Source organism: Littorina saxatilis, linkage group LG8 (genome assembly GCF_037325665.1).
Source record: "Littorina saxatilis isolate snail1 linkage group LG8, US_GU_Lsax_2.0, whole genome shotgun sequence".
Taxonomy (NCBI): domain Eukaryota; kingdom Metazoa; phylum Mollusca; class Gastropoda; order Littorinimorpha; family Littorinidae; genus Littorina; species Littorina saxatilis.
The window spans coordinates 44,640,251-44,662,185 of NC_090252.1; the positions used below are offsets into that span (position 1 = coordinate 44,640,251).

The following is a 21,935-nucleotide window of genomic DNA, read 5'->3' on the forward strand; positions in this document are numbered from 1 at the left end:
ACTGAAGGCAATACATGATTCCAGAACGAGTTTTCACAACTAGAGCCTACTCCGTAAGGCAGTTTTATCTTCAGTGAAAATCATCTTGGCATTCTCAGTTGACGAATTTTCTGTTTAAACCTTTCACTCAAACCACACAAAAGCTCAAAACAAACTGGCACATGTCGTTCACAAACGAAATAACCTCTTTCAAGTAAAAATCCACAAGAACTCCCCGAAACGAATTTGCACAACACAAACGCCAACTTGATAAGGCAGTCTCATCCCTTGTGATCCCTGTTTCACAATTCTCACAATTCTCTGTAGGTAGAGACATGTCTTGTGAATACTTTCTTTTGCCTCTTCTAAATCAAACGAACATCTAGCAACTCTCAGAGAAAGTACCAAACGTTTCGATTCAACAAGAAACTCTCACAACTAACGCCGATTTTATAAGGCAGTCACATCTTCCATGACGCTTGTCTCAACTTCGTTGACGGAAGTGCTTTGTGTTTTTACACAAAAAGCACATGAAGTCTCCAAACAAAGCTGTGCCAAGGTCATCACCATTTGGACATTCTCACTAGATGTGTCCTCTCTCTCCACACCCAAAGCTTCCACTGAATAACAGCTAAAGCAGGGATGTGGTTTTGGCGTGGGCAGTCGGCGAAACGTCTGAATATGTTTTTAATCGACGAAATCATTGGAGTGATTTTGACAGATTGCCACCCTTTTTCGCGGTGAGGCAAAGGTGATGCCAAAAATCGCCGTTAACTTCTGGAACAGGCCAAAACTGTAACGGCCATTTCGGCAAAATTTGCCGAACAGAATACATCCTGGTAACATCCCTGTAAAGTCTCCAAAACACAAACTAGTCATGCCCACTTCATAAGGCAGTCTCGTCGCCAGTGACGGCGGTTTTCCCGTTCTCGGTGGGGAGAGTCATGTAATGCGAGTACTCCCGTTCCATAGGCATGGCGGCGCCCGTGAAGAGACGCTTGAAGGTTTCCCGAAACTGCTTGCTCATGCCGCAGTAGATGAAGAAGTTGAGCGGGTAACTGAGGAGGATGAAGAAGTTGGAGAAGAGCGAGAGTGTCTGGAAGGTGTAGTCGTCCAGAATGTTGATGGAGAAAGTGTTGGAGATGATCATGATGATGAGGAGGATCCCCAGCGGGAACTCCACCAGCAGGAACAGCCCCACCACTGTCACTAGCATCAGCGTTGTGCAGTTGCTGTCCTGAAAAGGGACAAGTCAACAATTGATGTCAGTGACATTGTGGTTAAATGTTGGGGGTTTGGTCGGAAGTATGGCTGGTGAGTGTGTGTGTGTGTGTGTGTGTGTGGGGGTGGGTGGGGTGTGTGTGTGTGTGTGTGTGTGAGTGAGTGTGTGTGGGTGGGGTTGTGTGGGGAGTGGGGTTGTGTGTGTGTGTTTGTGTGTGTGTATGTGTGTGTGTGTTTTGTGTCTGTCTGTGTGTGTGTGTTTGTCTGAGTGAGTATAACTGTGCATACCTGTTTGTAGTAACAAATTAAACAAAAGAGAGAGAGAGAGAGAGAGAGAGAGAGAGAGAGAGAGAGAGAGAGAGAGAGAGAGAGAGAGAGAGAGAGAGAGAGAGAGAGAGAGAGAGAGAGAGAGAGAGAGAGAGAGGGTGTATCCGAGTGCACAATGATGTACACGATTTGTTTTTTTAGAGGAGTAAATATTTTATATTATTTCTAAAGTTTAATCTGTATATGTCTCAGTGCAATATCGTTTAAGTAATTCTGAGAAAGGCCTGAAGGCAAATTTCTGTTTCGAAAAGACAGACAATTACGTTTTGTTCTTGTTCTTCTCCTCCGGGATAGGTTTGTTTTATAACAATTAGAACTGCAACAAATACATCTTGGTATGACATAAAACAAACGGCCTGCAGCGTTCGATGCACAAGTGTCACTTACATTTAAGATCAGAGGTGGCCAAACATTTTGATCTAAAAACCTGTTTTGGGTTATCAGCATTGTTAGGTATATTGAACACAACAGAATCATTGTGCGAAGTAATTTTATCATCATCATCATCATCATCATCATCATCATCATCATCATCATCATCATCATCATCATCATCATCATCATCATCATCATCTACTTTGCAATAAAGTGATCATTTCAAAGTGATTTATTAACATTTGACATCAATTAGAAAACTTTAGACGTTGTTTTCTCAGAATTGCTTTTAGGTAACCAGTTCTTTCTTTATTTGGTGTTTAACGTCGTTTTCAACCACGAAGGTTATATCGCGACGGGGGAAGGGGGGAGATGGGATAGAGCCACTTGTCAATTGTTTCTTGTTCACAAAAGCACTAATCAAAAAATTGCTCCAGGGGCTTGCAACGTAGTACAATATATTATCTTACTGGGAGAATGCAAGTTTCCAGTACAAAGGACCCAACATTTCCCACATACTGCTTGACCAAAATCTTTACAAAAATTGACTATATTCTATACAAGAAACACTTAGGTAAAAGGAGAAACAGAATCCGTCAGTCGCCTCTTACGACATGCTGGGGAGCATCGGGTAAATTCTTTCTCGTCCCAACCAATATGGGACTCCCCCTTACCCGCGGTGGGTTAGGTAACCAGTGCCAGTGCCGTCATTGGGAAATATACTCATCTTTTAGACAAACTGTTCAATCTCCTTTCTCTTTAAAAAAAAAATTGTTCGCCAGAAATGATGTCTCTATGCAATAACAGAGACTTTCTATGAATTACGGAAGAATGATTTTTGAAATTCTGTTAAAGCACAAAAACTTGTTTTATTTCCGTAAATTATTTTCCACCGATGATTTCTACACAGAAAACACAATCTGTTAATAAATATGAAGAAAATGCTCTGTTGTTGCCAGGCGGGACATGTTAAAAGTGAAATTAACCTTAATTTACCATCTTCATTGTTCTGGAAGATGAATGTTTTCACAAAATGTTTTACCCGAAAAGTAACAAAACCCGTAAATTCTGACCATAAATTATGCGAGTATTTTTTGAGGACAAAACACACTTTTTCTGAGTTTGTCTTTTATCAAGGACCTCGAAAAAGACAAATAAAGAAATCTTTATTTTCGTGCGATTTTTTGTTTGTTTGTTTGTTTGCTTAACGCCCAGCCGACCACGAAGGGCCATATCAGGGCTGTGCTGCTTTGAAATTTAACGTGCGCCACACACAAGACAGACGTTGCAGCACAGGCTTCATGTCTCACCCAGTCACATTATTCTGACACCGGACCAACCAGTCCTAGCACTAACCCCATAATGCCAGACGCCAGGCGGAGCAGCCACTAGATTGCCAATTTCAAAGTCTTAGGTGTGACCCGGCCGGGGTTCGAACCCAATTTTCGTGCGATCTCTGCCCTTAAACATGTAGATGCTATAATAACGTTACATAAAGCCTACCCTGCAGCCAACACAAAATCTCCAAAACAATTTATTAGCAGGAAAACTGATATTGTTAAAGTTCATTGCACTGTTCTGTTTTTTCTTTCTTTTTCGCTCTTGGTGTGAACACCTGCCGGCTTTCTTTATCACTTTTTCTCCCGTTGAGAATATCTCTTACTATCACATTGTCATAGCGCTGCGTCCATTATTTTGATTAAACTCCGTACCTTCAAACGTTAAAGATACACTCCTTATGTCAATCCACCACCGATCTGGCCAGGCACCGCAACACGGTGGCCTAGTGGTAAGGCGTCTGCCCAGTGAGCGGGAGGTCGTGGGTTCGAACCCCGGCCGGGTCATACATAAGACTTTAAAATTGGCAATCTAGTGGCTGCTCCGCCTGGCATCTGGCATTATGGGGTTAGTGCTAGGACTGGTTGGTACGGTGTCAGAATAATGTGACTGGGTGAGACATGAAGCCTGTGCTGCGACTTCTGTCTTGTGTGTGGCGCACGTTAAATGTCAAAGCAGCACCGCCCTGATATGGCCCTTCGTGGTCGGCTGGGCGTTAAGCAAACAAACAAACAAACAAACAAACAACAAACAAACAAACAAATCTGGCCAGGCTTTTACATTATATATTTGATAAGTAAATAGTATGGTTTTTATTCATAGTTAATATGTGAAGCGCGGAGAGCATAGTTTACTCTGGTTTGCGCTATATAAGCTGTCATTAATAATACTACTATTATTTAAGTTATTGAGACATCCCAGTGCACTAAGGGATTTATAGAGCAAATCGAGAAAATTCATTATTGAACGAAGCGCATAGCGCTGAGTTCAATAATTATTTTCGAGATTTGCTCTATAAATCCCTTAGTGCACTGGGATTGTTTCAATAACCATATTGTCAGTACCGCCAGAGAAAAAAGAAGATTCAAAACGCACATTTTGCTACGCGCATTTGGATAGGCGTAACTGTGTGGTCAGGTTTGTGTCAGATCTACTTTTGTGTGGGCTGTCTCAAATGTGTCGTGCTTTCGTCACACGCAAACTCTTGTTTTAATTTCTGTTGGTAAATTCCGGAGTAGCGTTAAGCTAAAAAGTGATGATCTTTCATACAGACCTCATTTAAACTCGGAGAAAGGACTGTGCTCTTAGTTATTTGCGATTCGAAACCTTCATCGAGCTTCGACAGATTGACTGGCCACGGTTAGCTTATTTTCAAAGTAAATGTGGTATGTTTCTCGTGTTGTATCTTCACTCATCGGGGAGTCTGGTACTATATATGAACGGTAAGAATGCTCTGAACTCTACACGTATTATATCCCCATCGTTTGTTTGTTCACATTCGCCCAACATGTTAATTTGCTGCGGGGTTTATGTCGTCTGCTGCACTGCAGTCTCATTTTAAAAACAAAAATTGCTCGTCTGCACGCATAAGGCAGGCTGGTAATAAGTTTTATACATGGTAAGAACGTTCTTAACCCTACACGTTTTCGATTCCGATTGTTGTTGCCTTGAAATAATAATTCGGAAACCATTCATTTACTGAACTGATGCAGTCGTATTTCAGTGTAGTCTACAATAACAGAGTCGACTTCCAAATGCTGGTCTAGCTGGTACGTTATCGGAATAACACTTGTGTTTTGTGTTTGCCGCTGGGAATTTTATACTAACTCATCATTTGGTAATGTGGTTAATAAGCTACATGCCACTAACAGGGCATATGACAGGAAATTTATGGTTATTTTTTGGTAAAGTGGAGAATATAAGCTACATGTCATTAATTAATTCTGAGGATGAGAGTACAGTCTCGCCTTGGCAAAGGGCATAAGAATACGCTCTGTGGAAAAGTTAGCGCACTCTTGGCAGATTTAAGCGCATCGCCATTAGCCAATCAACTGGTTCACATCAGTCATGTGACACCAGTACTTACTGACAATTATTATTATTATTATCATTATTATTATTACCATTATCATTATTATTATAGATAAAAGCATCCTTCCACTTGGACATATATGTCCAAAAATATATTTGTATATATATACAAAGGGATGTTTTTTTCCAATGAACTGGGAGGGAGGGATTTCTATTGTCTCGTTTCATACAAAATCAAAACACGACATATAGTCACATGTACAGTCACACACCATGCTAAATCAATGCTATCTGGTTTCTTGTCAGTGTCAAAATCAGTGTTTGACCAAAACGAAATGTCAGCTGTGACCGTCACATGTCAAAAAATCACAGCCGGCTATTGCTCGTGCATGATTTGAGTCCGCTGAAGGCTGTTGGGAGCAAACGAACAAACACCTCCCCCCCCGCTCCCCAAAACAAACAAAAAACCCGCAAAAAACACAATCAAACAAACAACAAATCTAAAGAACGAAAGAGAAAACAAATGAACGAACAAAAGAACAAACAAAGAAATAAACGAACAAAATAACAAACAAACTAACGAAAGCAACTGTTAACGATGCTTAAAAAACTACGATGAACACTTCTTTCTCTCAAAATATCAATTTATTAATTATATCTGGAGTGACATAAGTAGGTTGCACGCCCCATTAACGTCTTCTTCTTCTTCTTAATCTTTCTTTTCTTCAAAAGCAATGTTTTCCACAGACCATTTCCCCCATCACTTAGCGCATGATGGTCTCAGAAACAGCCCGCCCCTACCGGATACAAGATCTCGTTCATTTGTTTTTGGAGTGAAATAACAATTGACTTCAACAAGACGGGCGATTATTCGAGTAGCCATTCTGAAGATAAATTTGAAGGAGAAGAAAAGATGTTGATAGCTCTTTGCTGAGAGGGAAAAAAACACAACTCAGTTCTTTTCAAAGGCACAGTCCTATCCGTGTAGGGGCCCCGTCACACAGCGCTACGTCCTTACCACGACCACGCCGGTCTGAAAAACTTATCAAATCGGGGCATATTGCCGTCAAAATCCAGAGCGTGGCCAATCGTGGGCCAAATGTGGGAGGGATCTCCATGAGCGTGGTTTGGTCGGGGTGGGATCTGCTAGATCGGGAAACTTCACGCTCTCCAAACGCTTTTTTTGAACTGCACAAAACAAGCGTAGCCGGGTCGTGGCGCAGTACAGTCTTGAACTAGTTTTTATATTTAGTCAAATTTTGACGAGGGTTGTGGTGTATGTGTGTCTGTCTGTCTGTCTGTCTGCCTGTCTGTCTGCCTGTCTGTCTGTGTGTCGATTTGTCTGCCTGTCTGTGTGTGTGTGTAGAGCGATTCAGACTAAACTACTGGGCCGATCTTTATGAAATTTGACATGAGAGTTCCTGGGTATGATATCCCCGGACCTTTTTTTCATTTTTTCGATAAATACCTTTGATGACGTCATATCCGGCTTTTTGTAAAAGTTGAGGCGGCACTGTCACACTCTCATTTTTCAATCAAATTGATTGAAATTTTATCAAAGCAATCTTCGACAAAGCCCGGGGTTTGGTATTGCATTTCAGCTTGGTGGCTTAAAAACTAATGAGTGTGTTTGGTCATTAAAAATCGGAAACTTGTAATTAAAATTATTTTGTTATTAAACGATCAAAAAACAATTTCATCTTATTCTTCGTCATTTTCTGATTCCAAAAACATATACATATGTTATATTTGGATTAAAAACAAGCTCTGAAAATTAAAAAATATAAAAATTATGATCAAAATTAAATTTCAAAAATCGTTTTAAAAACTCTTTCATCTTATTCCTTGTCGGTTCCTGATTCCAAAAACATATAGATATGATATGTTTGGATTAAAAACACGCTCAGAAAGTCAAAACGAAGAGAGGTACAGAAAAGCGTGCTATCCTTCTCAGCGCAACTACTACCCCGCTCTTCTTGTCAATTCCACGGGCACTGCCTTTGCCACGGGCGGTGGAGTGACGATGCTACGAGTATACGGTCTTGCTGCGTTGCGTTGCGTTCAGTTTCATTCTGTGAGTTCGACAGCTACTTGACTAAATATTGTATTTTCGCCTTACGCGACTTGTTGTTATTTGCCATGTGCTGGATTTTGACGGCGATTATACCCCACCTTCGAAGATGAACAGATGAGATGGTGGTTTAAGGCCAATACGGTAACCCGACCGACCCTATTTTTTTCGCGCGACCCTAGACTTTTTTTGGGCATTTGGGGAAAAAAAAAAAATAAAAAAAAATAACGTAAAAATATGGTTTTTTGGAGAAAAAAAACCCATTCCCGACCTACCGACCCTATTTTTTTGGCCTATTTTACCGTAAACAGACCTATTTTTTTGGGCCTAATCACGACCACAGAGATCTCACCACGATGCCACCACGCTGCTTGTACGATAATGGCGTTCCTGCTACGTTCTTAATAAGACTTTGCCACGCTTTCTGTAGGCCACGACCCGGCTTTTGTGCAAGCGTGGGGAGAGCGTGCAGCTTCCCGACCCCGCCCCGATCAAACCACGCTCATGGAGATCACCCCACGTTTGACTCACGATTGGCCACACTCTCGGACAATTTTACAACGGAGTATAAGCGGCGTCTATGTGTGTGGCTGGGGTGTAAACGATTCGACCCACCAACTCGGAACTGGCCAGGCTTTCACATGAGATAAGCACATCCCTCCACCTAGTCTCATACCACATAATTGACCCTCCACGACGGAATGAGTCGCATGTCACCTTTGCATGATTTTCATATTTTTACATTTTTCTACAGAGTTTTTAATGCTCTATCCAGTGGTGAAAACCGTTTTAGAAAAGAGCGAAAACTGTTTGAGTTATAAGCCTGTGACTTAGGTTGTCCTCACACTGTTACCAGACACTCCCTGGACTTTTATTAAGCCTAGCGCAGAACCGCACGAGATGACATGCGACTCATTTCGTGGTGGAGGGTCACATTTTATCAACATCCAGGGTGCTTTCTGTGTAGTTCGGGAATTGTTTTTATGAATACATTTCGTCTAAATCACGAGAGTCAATCTGAGAAAATAATTCATAAAAAGTCCAACTTTGCATAGGAATTCAGCAGTCAGGATGTTGAATCTTGGTGTATGTGCAAGTGGAGGGGTGACCTTATCCCGTGTAAAAGCATAGCCAGATTTCCGCTTGTGATCTGAGCAGTTTGCACGGGAAGAACTGTGCCTTTAACACCGGTGTAACACGACATTTTTACTCCACGAAAAATTTACTCCGGAGTAAATATTTCGTACGAAATTCTTACTCCGAGTACACTTTTCGTACGAGAAAAGAACTCCCCAAGGCACGAAAAAATTACTCCCTCCACGAAATGTTTACTCCCCATTTTTTTTACTTCCAGTAAAAATCTCGTACGCAAAAATGGGATGCGGGCGAAGGGATAATGCCAATAAGTGATCTCGCGCAAACGAATGTCGCGCTACCCTCCTTCCACCCCCTCCACCACCAAGACTAACAGGGGACAAGGGAGTAAAAATGTCGTACACCTGGCATGGGAAGTTAAATTGCTCGTGTTGGGGTGAAGTAATTTATTCGTTATTTATTCGTCAGGGGAGTAACATTTTTGTACGAAATTTTTACTCGGAACTCACCTGTCTTGGGGAGTAATTTTCTCGAGCAATGGGGGAGTGCTTTTTTCGTAAAGGGAGTAACTTTTTCGTACGAAATGTTTACTCCGGAGTAAAAATCTCGTGGGAGTAATTTTCTCGTGTTACACCGGCATTGATTCACTAAACTACGGGGGGTATAGTGTTGTTGTTTTTCTCTCTGGTTTTGTCCACAGCCAGTTTTTCTTTATTCTAATTCTATTTCTGTTTTTATCTAATGTCCAATCGTTCTCCTACTTCAGATGTCATGACACAGAGCCACGAAAGAGACCTCGGTCGTTCTGCGATAAGTGCAGGTGTGGAATTACATCTGAACACACACGCATGAATAGCGCGACTTTGTTGCTGCTAGCTTTCCACTGGGAGGAATCGACCTGAATTTCACAGCATTGGCCGAGATCATGAAGGAAACAAGTCGCGTAAGGCGAAATAACAACATTTAGTCAAGCTGTCGAACTCACAGAATGAAACTGAACGCACTACTTTTTTCACCAAGACCGCATACTCGTAGTTTCGTCAGTCCACCGCTCGTGGCAAAGGCAGTGAAATCGACAAGCCATGCAGAATTGTGCGGTAGTGGTCGCGCTGAGCAGGATAACACGCTTTTCTGTATGTCTATTCTTTTTAGTTTACTGAGTTTGTTTTTAATCCAAACATATCATATCTATATGTTTTTGGAATCAGGGACCGACAAGGAATAAGATAACATTGTTTTTAAATCGATTTCGGAAAATTAATTTTAATCATAATTTTCATATTTTAAATTTTCAGAGCTTGTTTTTAATCCAAATATAACATATGTATATGTTTTTGGAATCAGAAAATGATGACAAATACGATAAACGTAATTTTGGATCGTTTTATAAAAAAAAATTTAATTACAATTTTCAGATTTTTAATGACCAAAGTTATTAATTCATTTTTAAGCCTCCAAGCTGAAATGCAATACCAAAGTCCGGGCTTCGTCGAAGATTGCTTGGCCAAAATTTCAATCAATTTTATTGAAAAATGAGAGTGTGACAGTGCCGCCTCAACTTTTACAAAAAGCCGGATATGACGTCATCAAAAGTATTTATCGAAAAAAAGAAACACAAACACACAAACTCCATCTTTTCACCACCCAACCCACAGTCAAAACTAGTCTAGCATTTTCAGGATCCTTTGTCTGGAATTGACTCCCGCACACTCTTAAAGGGCTTAGCACACTCTTAAAGGGCTTAGCACACTCTTAAAGGGCTTAGCACACTCTTAAAGGGCTTAGCACACCAACAACTTTCAAACAACAGTTGTGCAACCACCTTGTTCACGCCGCAAAAAGTAAATGCCCGACTCTTTGGTCCTCCAAAGAACCCCTGATATTAAAGCATAAATGCATCATAACCGTTCACAATTTGTATTATCTTTATTTCTAAATAAAAAGAAAACGCACCAGTAACCAGGTTAGGTACGTTTATATCTATAATCAATATTTCGGCACGTTACTGCCTTCTTCGGGATGGTAAAATGATATGATATCAAGATATAAAATCAAACAGATACACGAACAGAGAAAAACAAAATCTCCCTCTCTCTCTCTCTCTCTCTCTCTCTCTCTCTCTCTCTCTCTCTCTCTCTCTCTCTCTCTCTCTCTCTCTCTCTCCTTCCCCCTCTCTCTCCCCCCCTCTCTCTCTATCCTAGCTCTCTCTCTCCAACTCTCATTCCTCACCTTCAATTTTATATAGATTCAAACAGAATTTAAATGTAATCTATTCAATTTGATATCTTTATTTCTGTCACTTTTTCTTTTTTTTTGAAAGCTTGTACGTGTAACTTTCTTGCCCTTTAAGATGGGGTGGCTGTTTGGAGAAGTGAATATTTACTGCATTGCCTGTTCTGTATACGCATAATGTTACATTCATTTTTGATATTATACAGCTTCTTGTTTGTTAGTGTATTATTTTGTTTGTTTCTTTGCTGGTTTGTTTGTTTGTTAATTTATTTGCTTCTTTTTCTCTCTCTGTTCGTGTATCTGTTTGATATGCTAAAATACATATATTTATCAGGACAGGTTTTAAGACTAGGCTGTGCGTAAAACCTCTATCCTTATTTATTAAATATCAGTCAGTCTCTCTCTCTCTTTCTCTCTCCCTCTCTCTCCTTTTCTCTCTCTCTCTCACTCACGCTCTCTGCTTGATATTATCTTATTAATTACCTTATTGCCCCATCATCCTTGTGAGAGGCTTATGTCTAACACAAAGAAACCATCGTATTCGTAATCGTATTTCTCTGTCGCTCTCTCTCTCTCTCTCTCTCTCTCTCTCTCTCTCTCTCTCTCTCTCTCTCTCTTTCTCATTTCTCACCTTCATCCTCTATTCTTATGTAATAAAGATCAGTCATTTAGTCTCTCTCTCTTTCGCTCTCTCTCTCTCGCTCTTTCTATTTCACTCTCTCTCTATCTCTCTCTATCACTCTCATTCCTCACCTTCTATTTCTTAGACTCGCTCATATTGTTTTGCCGCAGGAGAAGCATGCGTCGTTTTTTTCAGTCTCTCTGTCTCTGTCTCTCTCTCTCTTTCCCTCCCCCTCTCTCTCTCTATCCCTCTCTCTTTCCAACTCTCTCTCACTCTCTCTCTCTCCCCGTCTCTCTCCATCCCCCTCTCTCTCTCTCTCCCTCTCTCTCTCTCTCCAACTCTCACTCTCATTCCTCACCTTCAATTTCTTTGACTCGCTCTTGTTTTGCCGCAAGAGCAGCATGCGTCGTTTCTGTCAGTCTCTCTGTCTCTGTTTCTCTCTCTCTCTCTTTCCCTCCCTCCCTCTCTATCTATCCCCTCTCACTCCAACTCTCTCTCTCACTCTCTCTCTCCCCCTCTCTCTCCATCCCTCTCTCTCTCCCTCCATCACTCTCTCTCTCCCCCTCACTCTCCATCCCTCTCTCTCTCCCCCTCTCTCTCCATCACTCTCTCTCTCTCCAACTCTCACTCTCCATCCCTCTCTCTCTCTCCCCCTCACTCTCCATCCCTCTCTCTCTCTCCCCCTCTCTCTCTCTCCAACTCTCACTCTCATTCCTCACCTTCAATTTCTTGGACTCGCTCTTCTTGTTCTGCCTCAGGAGCAGCATGCGCCGTTTCTGGGCCACCCGCATGGCGTAGATCAGCAGCGCGTTCATCACGACGAGCGAGATACAGGGCACCAGGTGGATGAAGATGACCCGGAACCAGTAGTAGATGCTGTAGTACAGTTTCATGCTGCTCTGCGCCCAGCTGTGAAACCTCATCACGCACCCCACCACCGTCTGGTTGGGGTGCACCGCCGACTCCATCTCCACGGCGACGGGGTAGTCCTCGAGGAAGCGGCACAGCTGGCTGAGGAAGGCCAGGACGTAGATGAGCACCGTGCCGCGGATGACGTTCTCTATCGTGCACCACGTGCGCGCCTTGAAGGAGTGACAGACGTAGATGTAGCGCTGTATGGCCAGGGCCATGGTTAGCCAGATAGAGGCCGTGTGGAACACCGTGGGGATCACCTCGCCCAGGTACTTGTTGGCCAGGCACCACTCGAAGGGGATGTACTCCCAGAAGCGGTCCGTGCCGAAGAAGTGGATGAAGATGGGCACGGGGAAGACGCCGGTGAACATGTCTGAGATGGCCATGGCGACCAGCAGGCAGTTGGTGGGGCTCCGCATGTGTCGCTTGAGCAGCACCACGCACACCAGCGAGTTGTTGATGATGGTCAGGAAGACCAGGATGGGGGACAGGTAGCCGTTGACCGGGATGGCGTAGCGCGCCGGGTGCGAGGCGTTGAGGATTAACGGGAAGGGGCCAGGGTAGTTGGGCTCGCACCCCATCCCCATTGCGTCCCCCTCCGCCCCCATAGAGGAGTTGCTGAAGTTGCCCGCGAAGGACACGTTGTCGTTGATGGCGGCGAAGTCCGGGGAACACATCGACAGCGGCCCGTCCGCCATGATGACGGTGATGCCTTACGTCAGGGGCAGTACCCAACGATGACGTCACAGCGGGGGGTCCGACGATGACGTCACAACGACAGTGCAGGTGTTGACGGATGATAACGTCACAGCGTTTCGGCGATGAGGTCAATGACGACTGACGACTATTACGTCACCGTTATCTCTGAGAAGAAGTCGTCACGAAGATACACTGGTTTCGTCGACCGATGGTGTCAGCAAAAGATGAAGGTGCTAACGTTGCGTCGAACGACGAAATCAGGCTTTTGGCTGGGAAAGACTGCTGCAAAGAACAAAACCATATTTTGTGATATGAGGACAAAGAGGAAAAGTGATGAAGTGTGACTCGCATGTTCTGCGAATGGACTGATTGTGATGGAAAATTCTAGTCCTGAGTGACGGTGGTGAAATGACAAAAATTAATGATGTCCTTTATGCCTAAGTTATGCTGTACCTCTAGTAATACAACAAATAATAGGATGAACGTCACACTGCTTGATGAGAAAAAAAAATCAATTAGCCCAAAGCTGCTTCAGGGATTACATTATTACATATATCATTATTGCATAAGGCCCGCCGGCACTCACTCACGCACGCGCGCACACACACACTCACAGACACTCGCATGCACGCACTCACGCACACACACACATACACACTCACACACATACACACTCACACACACTCGCATGCACACACACACACACACACACGCACACCACACACACACACACACACACACACACACTCACATACACACACACACACACACACACACACACACACACACACACACACACACACTTAAAGATAGACGATACTGCACCATGTGTGCGTCATAATCAGTAAAGCAGTCATCCAGTACATGATCAACATGCAGTTCTGTCCTGATAAAGCGTTGTTTGTCGAATGTCGTGCACGCGTGTCAGTGACACATGAATCGCTCCGAAATGGCTTTGACAACAGCTTGGCGTTAAAAGTAATTTTATACCATTGCTGTTATGTTAATGCCCGTTAATCTCTCAGGTGCCAGGAGATTGGTTACGCATACTGGGTGGCCGAGTGGTAACGCACTTGCGCTCGGAATCGAGAGGTTGCGTGTTCGGCCCTGGGTCGGGCCGCTATTTTCTTCCCCCTTTCCTAACCTAGATGGTGGGTTCAAGTGCTAGTCTTTCGGATGAGACGAAAAACCGAGGTCCCTTCGTGTACACTATATTGGGGTGTGCACGTTAAAGATCCCACGATTGACAAAAGGGTCTTTCCTGGCAAAATTGTATAGGTATAGATAAAAATGTCCATCAAATACCCGTGTGACTTGGAATAAAGGCCGCGAAAGGTGAACATTCGCCTAACAGGCTTGAGGTTTGCTGGTCGATGTGAATGCGTGATATATTGTGTAAAAAATTCCATCTCACACGGCATAAAAGCGCTTTGAACTTCGGATAAGGCGCTATATAAATAAAGAGAATTATTATATATTATATACCTCTCCCTTAACTACTCTTGTTGCACATGCAGCGCTGAAAGTCCACGAAATGGGGCACTGACCTTTGGCTAGTACTTCTCATAATGTACTAGCCAGAAAGGAAATTGTTTTGTTTTTTTCTTACTCGCCGAAGCAACCATTTGTTTCAGCAACTTTACTCGCATTTGGCGAGTAGGTTTACATTTCTACTCGCCATTTACATGTTTCTACTCGCCATGGCGAGTAAAATACTCGCCACTTTCAGGCCTGACAAGTCGTATGCATTTTGAGCGCTACGTCCCTTTGTTTATCAACTTATTGCGTTCTTCTTCTTCTTCAGCGTTCCAGAATTGTCTGGTTACGTGTGAGCTCGTTTGCCCATTTGGGTTCCCCACACTATACTCTGAGAGCATAGTCAGCTTCACTCCGCTTTCGTTGAGTAGGCATGCTGGGTATTTTCTTGTTTCCATAACCCACCGAACTCTGACATGGATTACAGGATCTTTTCCGTGCGCACTTGGTCTTGTGCTTGCGCGTACACACGAAGGGGGTTAAGTCACTTGCAGGTCTGCACATAAGTTGACCTGGGAGATCGGAAAAATCTCCACTCTTAACCCACCAGGCGGCAGCGACCGGGATTCGAACTCACGACCTCCCGATTAGGAGGCCGACGTCTTACCACCGCGCCACTGCGTTCATGTGTATGTGAGGAGGCACGGGAAAAAGGGGCATTATATTGAAATGTTGTTACAAAATGAGATTTTGTTTATGCTATAATCGATAGATCAAAAGATACTAAGGCCAAAAAAAAAAAAGGTCTGTTTACGGTAACCCGACCGACCCTAGAAAAGCCGGATATGACGTCATCAAAGACATTTATCAAAAAAATGAAAAAAACGTTCGGGGATTTCATACCCAGAAACTCTCATATCAAATTTCATAAAGATCGGTCCAGTAGTTTAGTCTGAATCGCTCTACACACACACACAGACACACACACGCACATACACCACGACCCTCGTTTCGATTCCCCCTCGATGTTAAAACATTTAGTCAAAACTTGACTAAATGTAACAAGTCGCGTAAGGCGAAAATACAATATTTAGTCAAGTAGCTGTCGAACTCACAGAATGAAACTGAACGCAATGCCATTTTACTCGTAGCATCGTCAGGCCACCGCTCATGGCAAAGGCAGTGAAATTGACAAGAAGAGCGGGGTAGTAGTTGCGCTAAGAAGGATAGCACGCTTTTCTGTACCTCTCTTTGTTTTAACTTTCTGAGCGTGTTTTTAATCCAAACATATCATATCTATATGTTTTTGGAATCAGGAACCGACAAGGAATAAGATGAAAGTGTTTTTAAATTGATTTCGACAATTTAATTTTGATAATAATTTTTATATATTTAATTTTCAGAGCTTGTTTTTAATCCGAATATAACATATTTATATGTTTTTGGAATCAGCAAATGATGGAAAATAAGATAAACGTAAATTTGGATCGTTTTATAAAAAATTTTTTTTTTTTACAATTTTCCGATTTTTAATGACCAAAGTCATTAATTAATTTTTAAGCCACCAAGCTGAAATGCAATACCGAAGTCCGGGCTTCGTCGGAGATTACTTGACCAAAATTTAAACCAATTTGGTTGAAAAATGAGAGCGTGACAGTGCCGCCTCAACTTTCACGAAAAGCCGGATATGACGTCATCAAAGACATTTATCAAAAAAATGAAAAAAATGTCTGAGGATATCATACCCAGGAACTCTCATGTCAAATTTCATAAAGATCGGTCCAGTAGTTTAGTCTGAATCGCTCTACACACACACACACAGACAGACAGACAGACACACACATACACCACGACCCTCGTCTCGATTCCCCCCTCTATGTTAAAACATTTAGTCAAAACTTGACTAAATGTAAAAAAAGAAAAAAAAAGATAACTTATAAAGAACATCAACGGGAAAAAAAAGAGACCCCCCCAAAAAATAAAAAAATTGGAACCATCCGCAACACTCCAATTTTCTGACTGTTAATAGCCTACTTCAAAACTATCAGCGGTCACATGCAAAAACAAAAACAAAGAAAAATCAAAAGAAGAAAAAGACAAACAATCATGAAAAGAACATGACAAAATAAAACAAGTCGCGTAAGGCAAAATTACAACATTTAGTCAAGCTGTCGAACTAACAGAATGAAACTGAACTCACTGCATTTTTACAGCAAGAGCGTAGCATCGTCAGTCCACCGCTCGATGCACAGGCAGTGAAATTGACAAGAAGAGCGGGGTAGTAGTTGCGCTGAGAAGGATAGCACGCTTTTCTTTATCTCTATTCTTTTTAACTTTCTGAGTGTGTTTTTAATCCAAACATATCACATCTATATGTTTTTGGAATCACGAACCCACAAGGAATAAGATGAAATTGTTTTTAAATCGATTTCGGAAATTTTATTTTAATAATAATTTTTATATTTTTAATTTTCAGAGCTTGTTTTTAATCCGAATATAACATATTTATATTTTTTTGGAATCAGAAAATGATGAAGAATAAGATAAACGTAAATTTGGATCGTTTAAAAAAAATTTTTTTTTTTTTACAATTTTCAGATTTTTAATGACCAAAGTCATTAATTAATTTTTAAGCCACCAAGCTGAAATGCAATACCGAAGTCCGGCCTTTGTCGAAGATTGCTGGGCCAAAATTTCAATCAATTTGATTGAAAAATGAGGGTGTGACAGTGCCGCCTCAACTTTTACAAAAAGCCGGATATGACGTCATCAAAGGTATTTATCGAAAAAAAAAAATCCGGGGATATCATTCCCAGGAACTATCATGTCAAATTTCATAAAGATCGGTCCAGTAGTTTGGTCTGAATCGCTCTACACACACACACACACAGACAGACAGACAAACAGACACACACACATACACAAACACATACACACACACACACACACACACACACACACACAGACACACACACACACACACACATACACCACAACCCTCGTCTCGATTCCCCCTCTACGTTAAAACATTTAGTCAAAACTTGACTAAATGTAAAAAATAAACAAGTCGCGAAAGGCGAAATTACCACATTTAGTCAAGCTGTTGAACTCACAGAAGGAAACTGAACGTAGTCCGCCGCTAGTGCAAAAGGCAGTGAAAGTGACGAGCACGCTTTATTGTACCTCTCTTCGTTTTAACTTTCTTACCGTGTTTTTATCCAAACATATCATATCTATATGTTTTTGGAATCAGGAACCGACAAGGAATAAGATGAAATAGTTTTTAAAACTATTTCGGAAATTTAATTTTAATCATAATTGTTATATTTTTAATTTTCAGAGGTTGTTTTTAATCCGAATATAACATATTTATATGTTTTTGGAATCAAAACATGATGAAGAATAAAATAAAAGTAATTTTGGATCGTTTTATAAAAAAAATAATTTTAATTACAATTTTCAGATTTTAATGACCAAAGTCATTAATTAATTTGTAAGCCTCCATGCTGAAATGCAATACCGAAGTCCGGACTTCGTCGAAGATTGCTTGGCCAAAATTTCAATCAATTTGATTCAAAATTGAGGGTGTGACAGTGCCGCCTCAACTTTTACAAAAAGCCGGATATGACGTCATAAAAGACATTTATCGAAAAACTGAAAAAAAGTCTGGGGATATCATACCCAGGAACTCTCATGTCAAATTTCATAAAGATCGGTCCAGTAGTTTACTCTGAATCGCTCTACACACACACACACGCATAGACACACACAAACACACACCACGACCCTCGTCTCGATTTTCCCTCTATGTTAAAACATTTAGTCAAAACTTGACCGAATGTAAAAACAAGAATAACCCCCCCCCCCCCCCAAAAAAAAAAGAAAAAAAAAAAACCTCCCTGAATACGGGTGTGTATCGTACAGTCGCTGTGTCACCTTTGTAAGATCACACCTTGGTCACAGCTTGCAGGACTCTACTTCAATGTTCCATAAAACCATAAATCACTGCATCACAGTATTATACTCGGGTTTGTACAGCTTTGTCGTGACAATTAATCTTTTCACACATGATTGTAGGTTTCAGCAAAACTGAGCACTACTGTACTTGAAAAGTTAAGCAGGGTTTATTGTGCAGCGAAAACCTAGTTTGCACGAGTGGTTTGACATGGGGGAACATTTAACTTCCAGGGAGATATTGCGCTTTGAGAAAATGAATACAAAGTGCATTGACGGTAAGAATCGTGTAGCTCTTGTTTCGAAACACTCATGCACACACGCACGCTCGCACGCACGCACACACAAACCCACATGCGCACAAAACGTACTAAAAAAGTGAAAATAACACAAACAAAGAAACACGCACACAGAAAACGATAAATAAATAAATAAATACATAAAAAAAATAAATACATAAACAAATAAATACATAAAAAGATTAAAAATGAAAATAAATAATTAAACAAACAAAATAAGATAGACACAAAAAAGTTAAATAGATTTAACCAAAACAATACCCAAGCAATACTACTAATACTAACGCTAAAACTAATAAAACAAAAACAAGTCGCGCTAAGCGATGTCAAAATATTTAGTCTATCACACACACACACACACACACACACACACACACACACACACACACACACACACACACACACACACACACACACACACACACACACCTACCCAAACAACCCCCCCACCCACACGAATAAATCAGGAACTGACTTACCTTTCTGAAAAATTGCCCAGTCTTTACATAATCCTCACAGAAGATTGTAAAACGACGATTTAGCACCCAAAAGCTCTCCCAGCAGAAATCTCCACACAGTCTTTTCCTCCTTGAGAACGGTAATTTGAGGTTTTCCAGGATTTTACTTTTTAATCCGACATCCTCAGTTTACGTTCTTCCTCGGGGATGTAGAACTTCACATAAACCAACAGCTTCTCTGTCTACTTGTTTGTGTACTGTTAGAATACAAAACCCCAAGAGAGGTTATAATTTATTTCCAACTGCTGTTACTGATTGTGGAGCTTTGGCCATGTATCTGCTTCGGATTCGTTTCTGGAAGTTCTAATTTGTTTTCAGCGTTTTAAGAGTTAAATCGCCAGGTAAATAATGAAAGCAGAATTTTTGAATTATGATTGTGTTTAAAAGCAGGATGCTTTCGTTCAGGGTGACGTATTTATTCTGTTTTAGTCACCGTCTTTTCACAGCAGTGTGGAACTGCAAGCTAAATGTTCCACAACAATATACACGGTGTCATCAGTGTCGAAGATCCTGAAAATACACTCAGCAGTCACGCACACGATATTTCACAAATCTGAAGTTATGCTGATTTAATCCTCGACTGTCATGTTTTTAACACTGGGAACATTTCCCTCCAAAATAACTACTTCCAGATAGGCTTAAAGTTTATCATTACCCGCGCCGGAAATAACACAAAGCGTGACACCAGAGTAATCACTTTGTGTGTTTCGATACTTTCTGGTAACTCGATGTCACACCTTTCACCTTTTCGCCTCAAAGTAATGAGTTTTTATTTTATTTTGACACTTTGGGGTAAATAGACACCACACCTTTTTCAAAACGCAGGAACCAGCTTTTTTGTGTTTCGATACTTTCTGGTAACTCGAAGTCACAAGTGACACATTATTGCTGTGCAGTGTGTGTGTGGACACGTTTGGCTAAGTAGACGTCACTCCTTTTTCAAAACGCAGCAATCAGCTTTTGGAGTTTCCTACTTTCTGGTAGCTCGACGTTTTAGGTGACAAAAGCCCACCATTGTTTTTTTATTTTTAAGTCAGAGACAAAACCAACGTTCACGACACACTAACTATGTGTATCGTGATTGTTGATCCACTTCTACGCGGCAATTCTAAATTAGGAAAATGCTGTTGACTTAGTTCTATGTTAAAAATATCTTCCAAGTCCGCTGGTTCGCGCTGACAGAGCCCTTATCCTTTTTGCAACCATGACGTATTAGAAAAGTAGACCTGTAATGTTTCCCGAGAATGCATGACTTTCCGGAACAGAAATTCAGTCACAGGCTGTGTCGATGGTTCAAAATGGCCGTCGCAACGGCCAAAACGTTTCTGTAAAACGACGAGGGATCTTTTCGTTTCTTCATTATGACGAATAAGTTTTCACATTACTTTTCTTTCGTTCTTGTTTTTATTGCACTGGGTCTTGTGGTAACAATTCTTTTAAGAATTAGTTACTTCTTTGCAGTAGAGTAAAATTGTTGATTGTTTTGTCAAATTGTTGATGATGTTAAGTCATCGAACAAGAAAATATATCAATATTCTGTTCCTACTTAATACAACAAAAACAGCTATCCGTAGAAGCCGTCTTCTGTGCAAACAAACTGCATAAAATTATACTTGATTTTCTTCTTACAAAAGAGAAGTTTATTTTCTCTGTTATCTCCGTGTTTCGTTGGTTGCCATGTTTAGCACGTGCAACCTCAAGATGGTTTCATTGTTGGGGAACAAATTGTCAACGTGTTTCTTTTTTTATTCTATCCGCAAGACGACCAGCAGAACATAATGACACAGAGATTTCCCTGTTCTCGCAGACGCTCACATTTGTTACTGAACCTGTACACTCGTTCTGTCTAAAAAAAAAGTGTTCTTACTCGTTACACCTCCAACAAGAAATTACTCGTTCAGAGGAGACTGTTTTCCCGAGAGAACTTCTTTGTTTCTTTGGACCAGATTTTTTTTCTGCCGTTAAAATTCACTGAAATTTCTCAGGGGAAATCTTTTAGTTCGTCTGTTTTCGATTCACCGCCACAGATGCAGGTTTAACTCCTCTCTTGTTCATGAATAAGCGTTTCCTGGTTTCATCGCGTGCGGCTTGTTTCAGGAAGTTTTCAGGAAAATGTTTAACAGCAGCCGGCGATGGAGGAGAATTCAGGTGATATAGAGCCACTTGAGAAGAGAAAACTCGCTTTTCGTCGAATTCTCTGTTCTACTGTTCTCACACTCTTTGTTCACAGTTTTCACACGTGCAGAAACTACAGCTCAATGTCGAATGAACTCTTCGTAAAAAAACTTGTCAGCGAAGAATTGGTGAGCGTTTCATTTCATTGTGAACAAACAACTCGTCAGGAAAACTGCACGACTTTCCACAGTCAAAGGGAAGCAAGAGTGTTTCTGTTTTGTGGAATATCGGAATTTGGCATTTGAAATCAAAGTGAAAAAAAAATCAGTAATGGTTTTGACCATCAATACATTATTGTAAAGAGATGCCTGCTTATTATGTCAGCAAACCTCCACAGGAACATTAGTACAGTCTGAAGCAGTGAAAACACTCAAAACATACTAATTCATACATAGTTGTTTCATCTTCACTGTGCAGCTATAATCCGCAGATGTGTTTTATAGTGAGCCACAAGCCTGTCACATGGAAAACGTCTCCCTGAAAATAAAATAAAATACAGAAGATTACAAAAAAAGCTGTTCTTTTAAGTTTAGTGTAATAATAGAGAGAGAGGGAGAGAGAGAGAGAGAGATAGAGAGAGAAAGGGGGCGAAAGAGAGAGAGAGAGAGAGA

The 21,935-nt window shown here is 41.2% G+C and overlaps 1 protein-coding gene across 1 annotated transcript; it reads right to left on the bottom strand.

The window, feature by feature from the left end:
* Nucleotides 1–216: 216 nt before the first annotated feature.
* Nucleotides 217–13,163, bottom strand: LOC138973628 (sex peptide receptor-like). The gene is made up of 2 exons (XM_070346360.1): nucleotides 12,011–13,163; nucleotides 217–1,216 (listed from the first exon to the last, which is right to left on the bottom strand). Exons 1-2 carry the CDS (start codon nucleotides 12,899–12,901, stop codon nucleotides 866–868), a joined length of 1,242 nt encoding a protein of 413 aa, XP_070202461.1. The 5' UTR covers nucleotides 12,902–13,163; the 3' UTR covers nucleotides 217–865.
* Between the last annotated feature and the right edge of the window lie 8,772 nt (nucleotides 13,164–21,935).

Excerpts from the sequence above, each read along its gene's own strand:
- LOC138973628 (XM_070346360.1), bottom strand. The coding sequence starts at position 12,901 with ATGGCGGACGGGCCGCTGTCGATGTGTTCCCCGGACTTCGCCGCCATC. Across the intron at positions 1,217-12,010 it reads GCGAGTCCAAGAAATTGAAG|GACAGCAACTGCACAACGCT; the intron begins GTGAGGAATGAG and ends GTCCCTTTTCAG.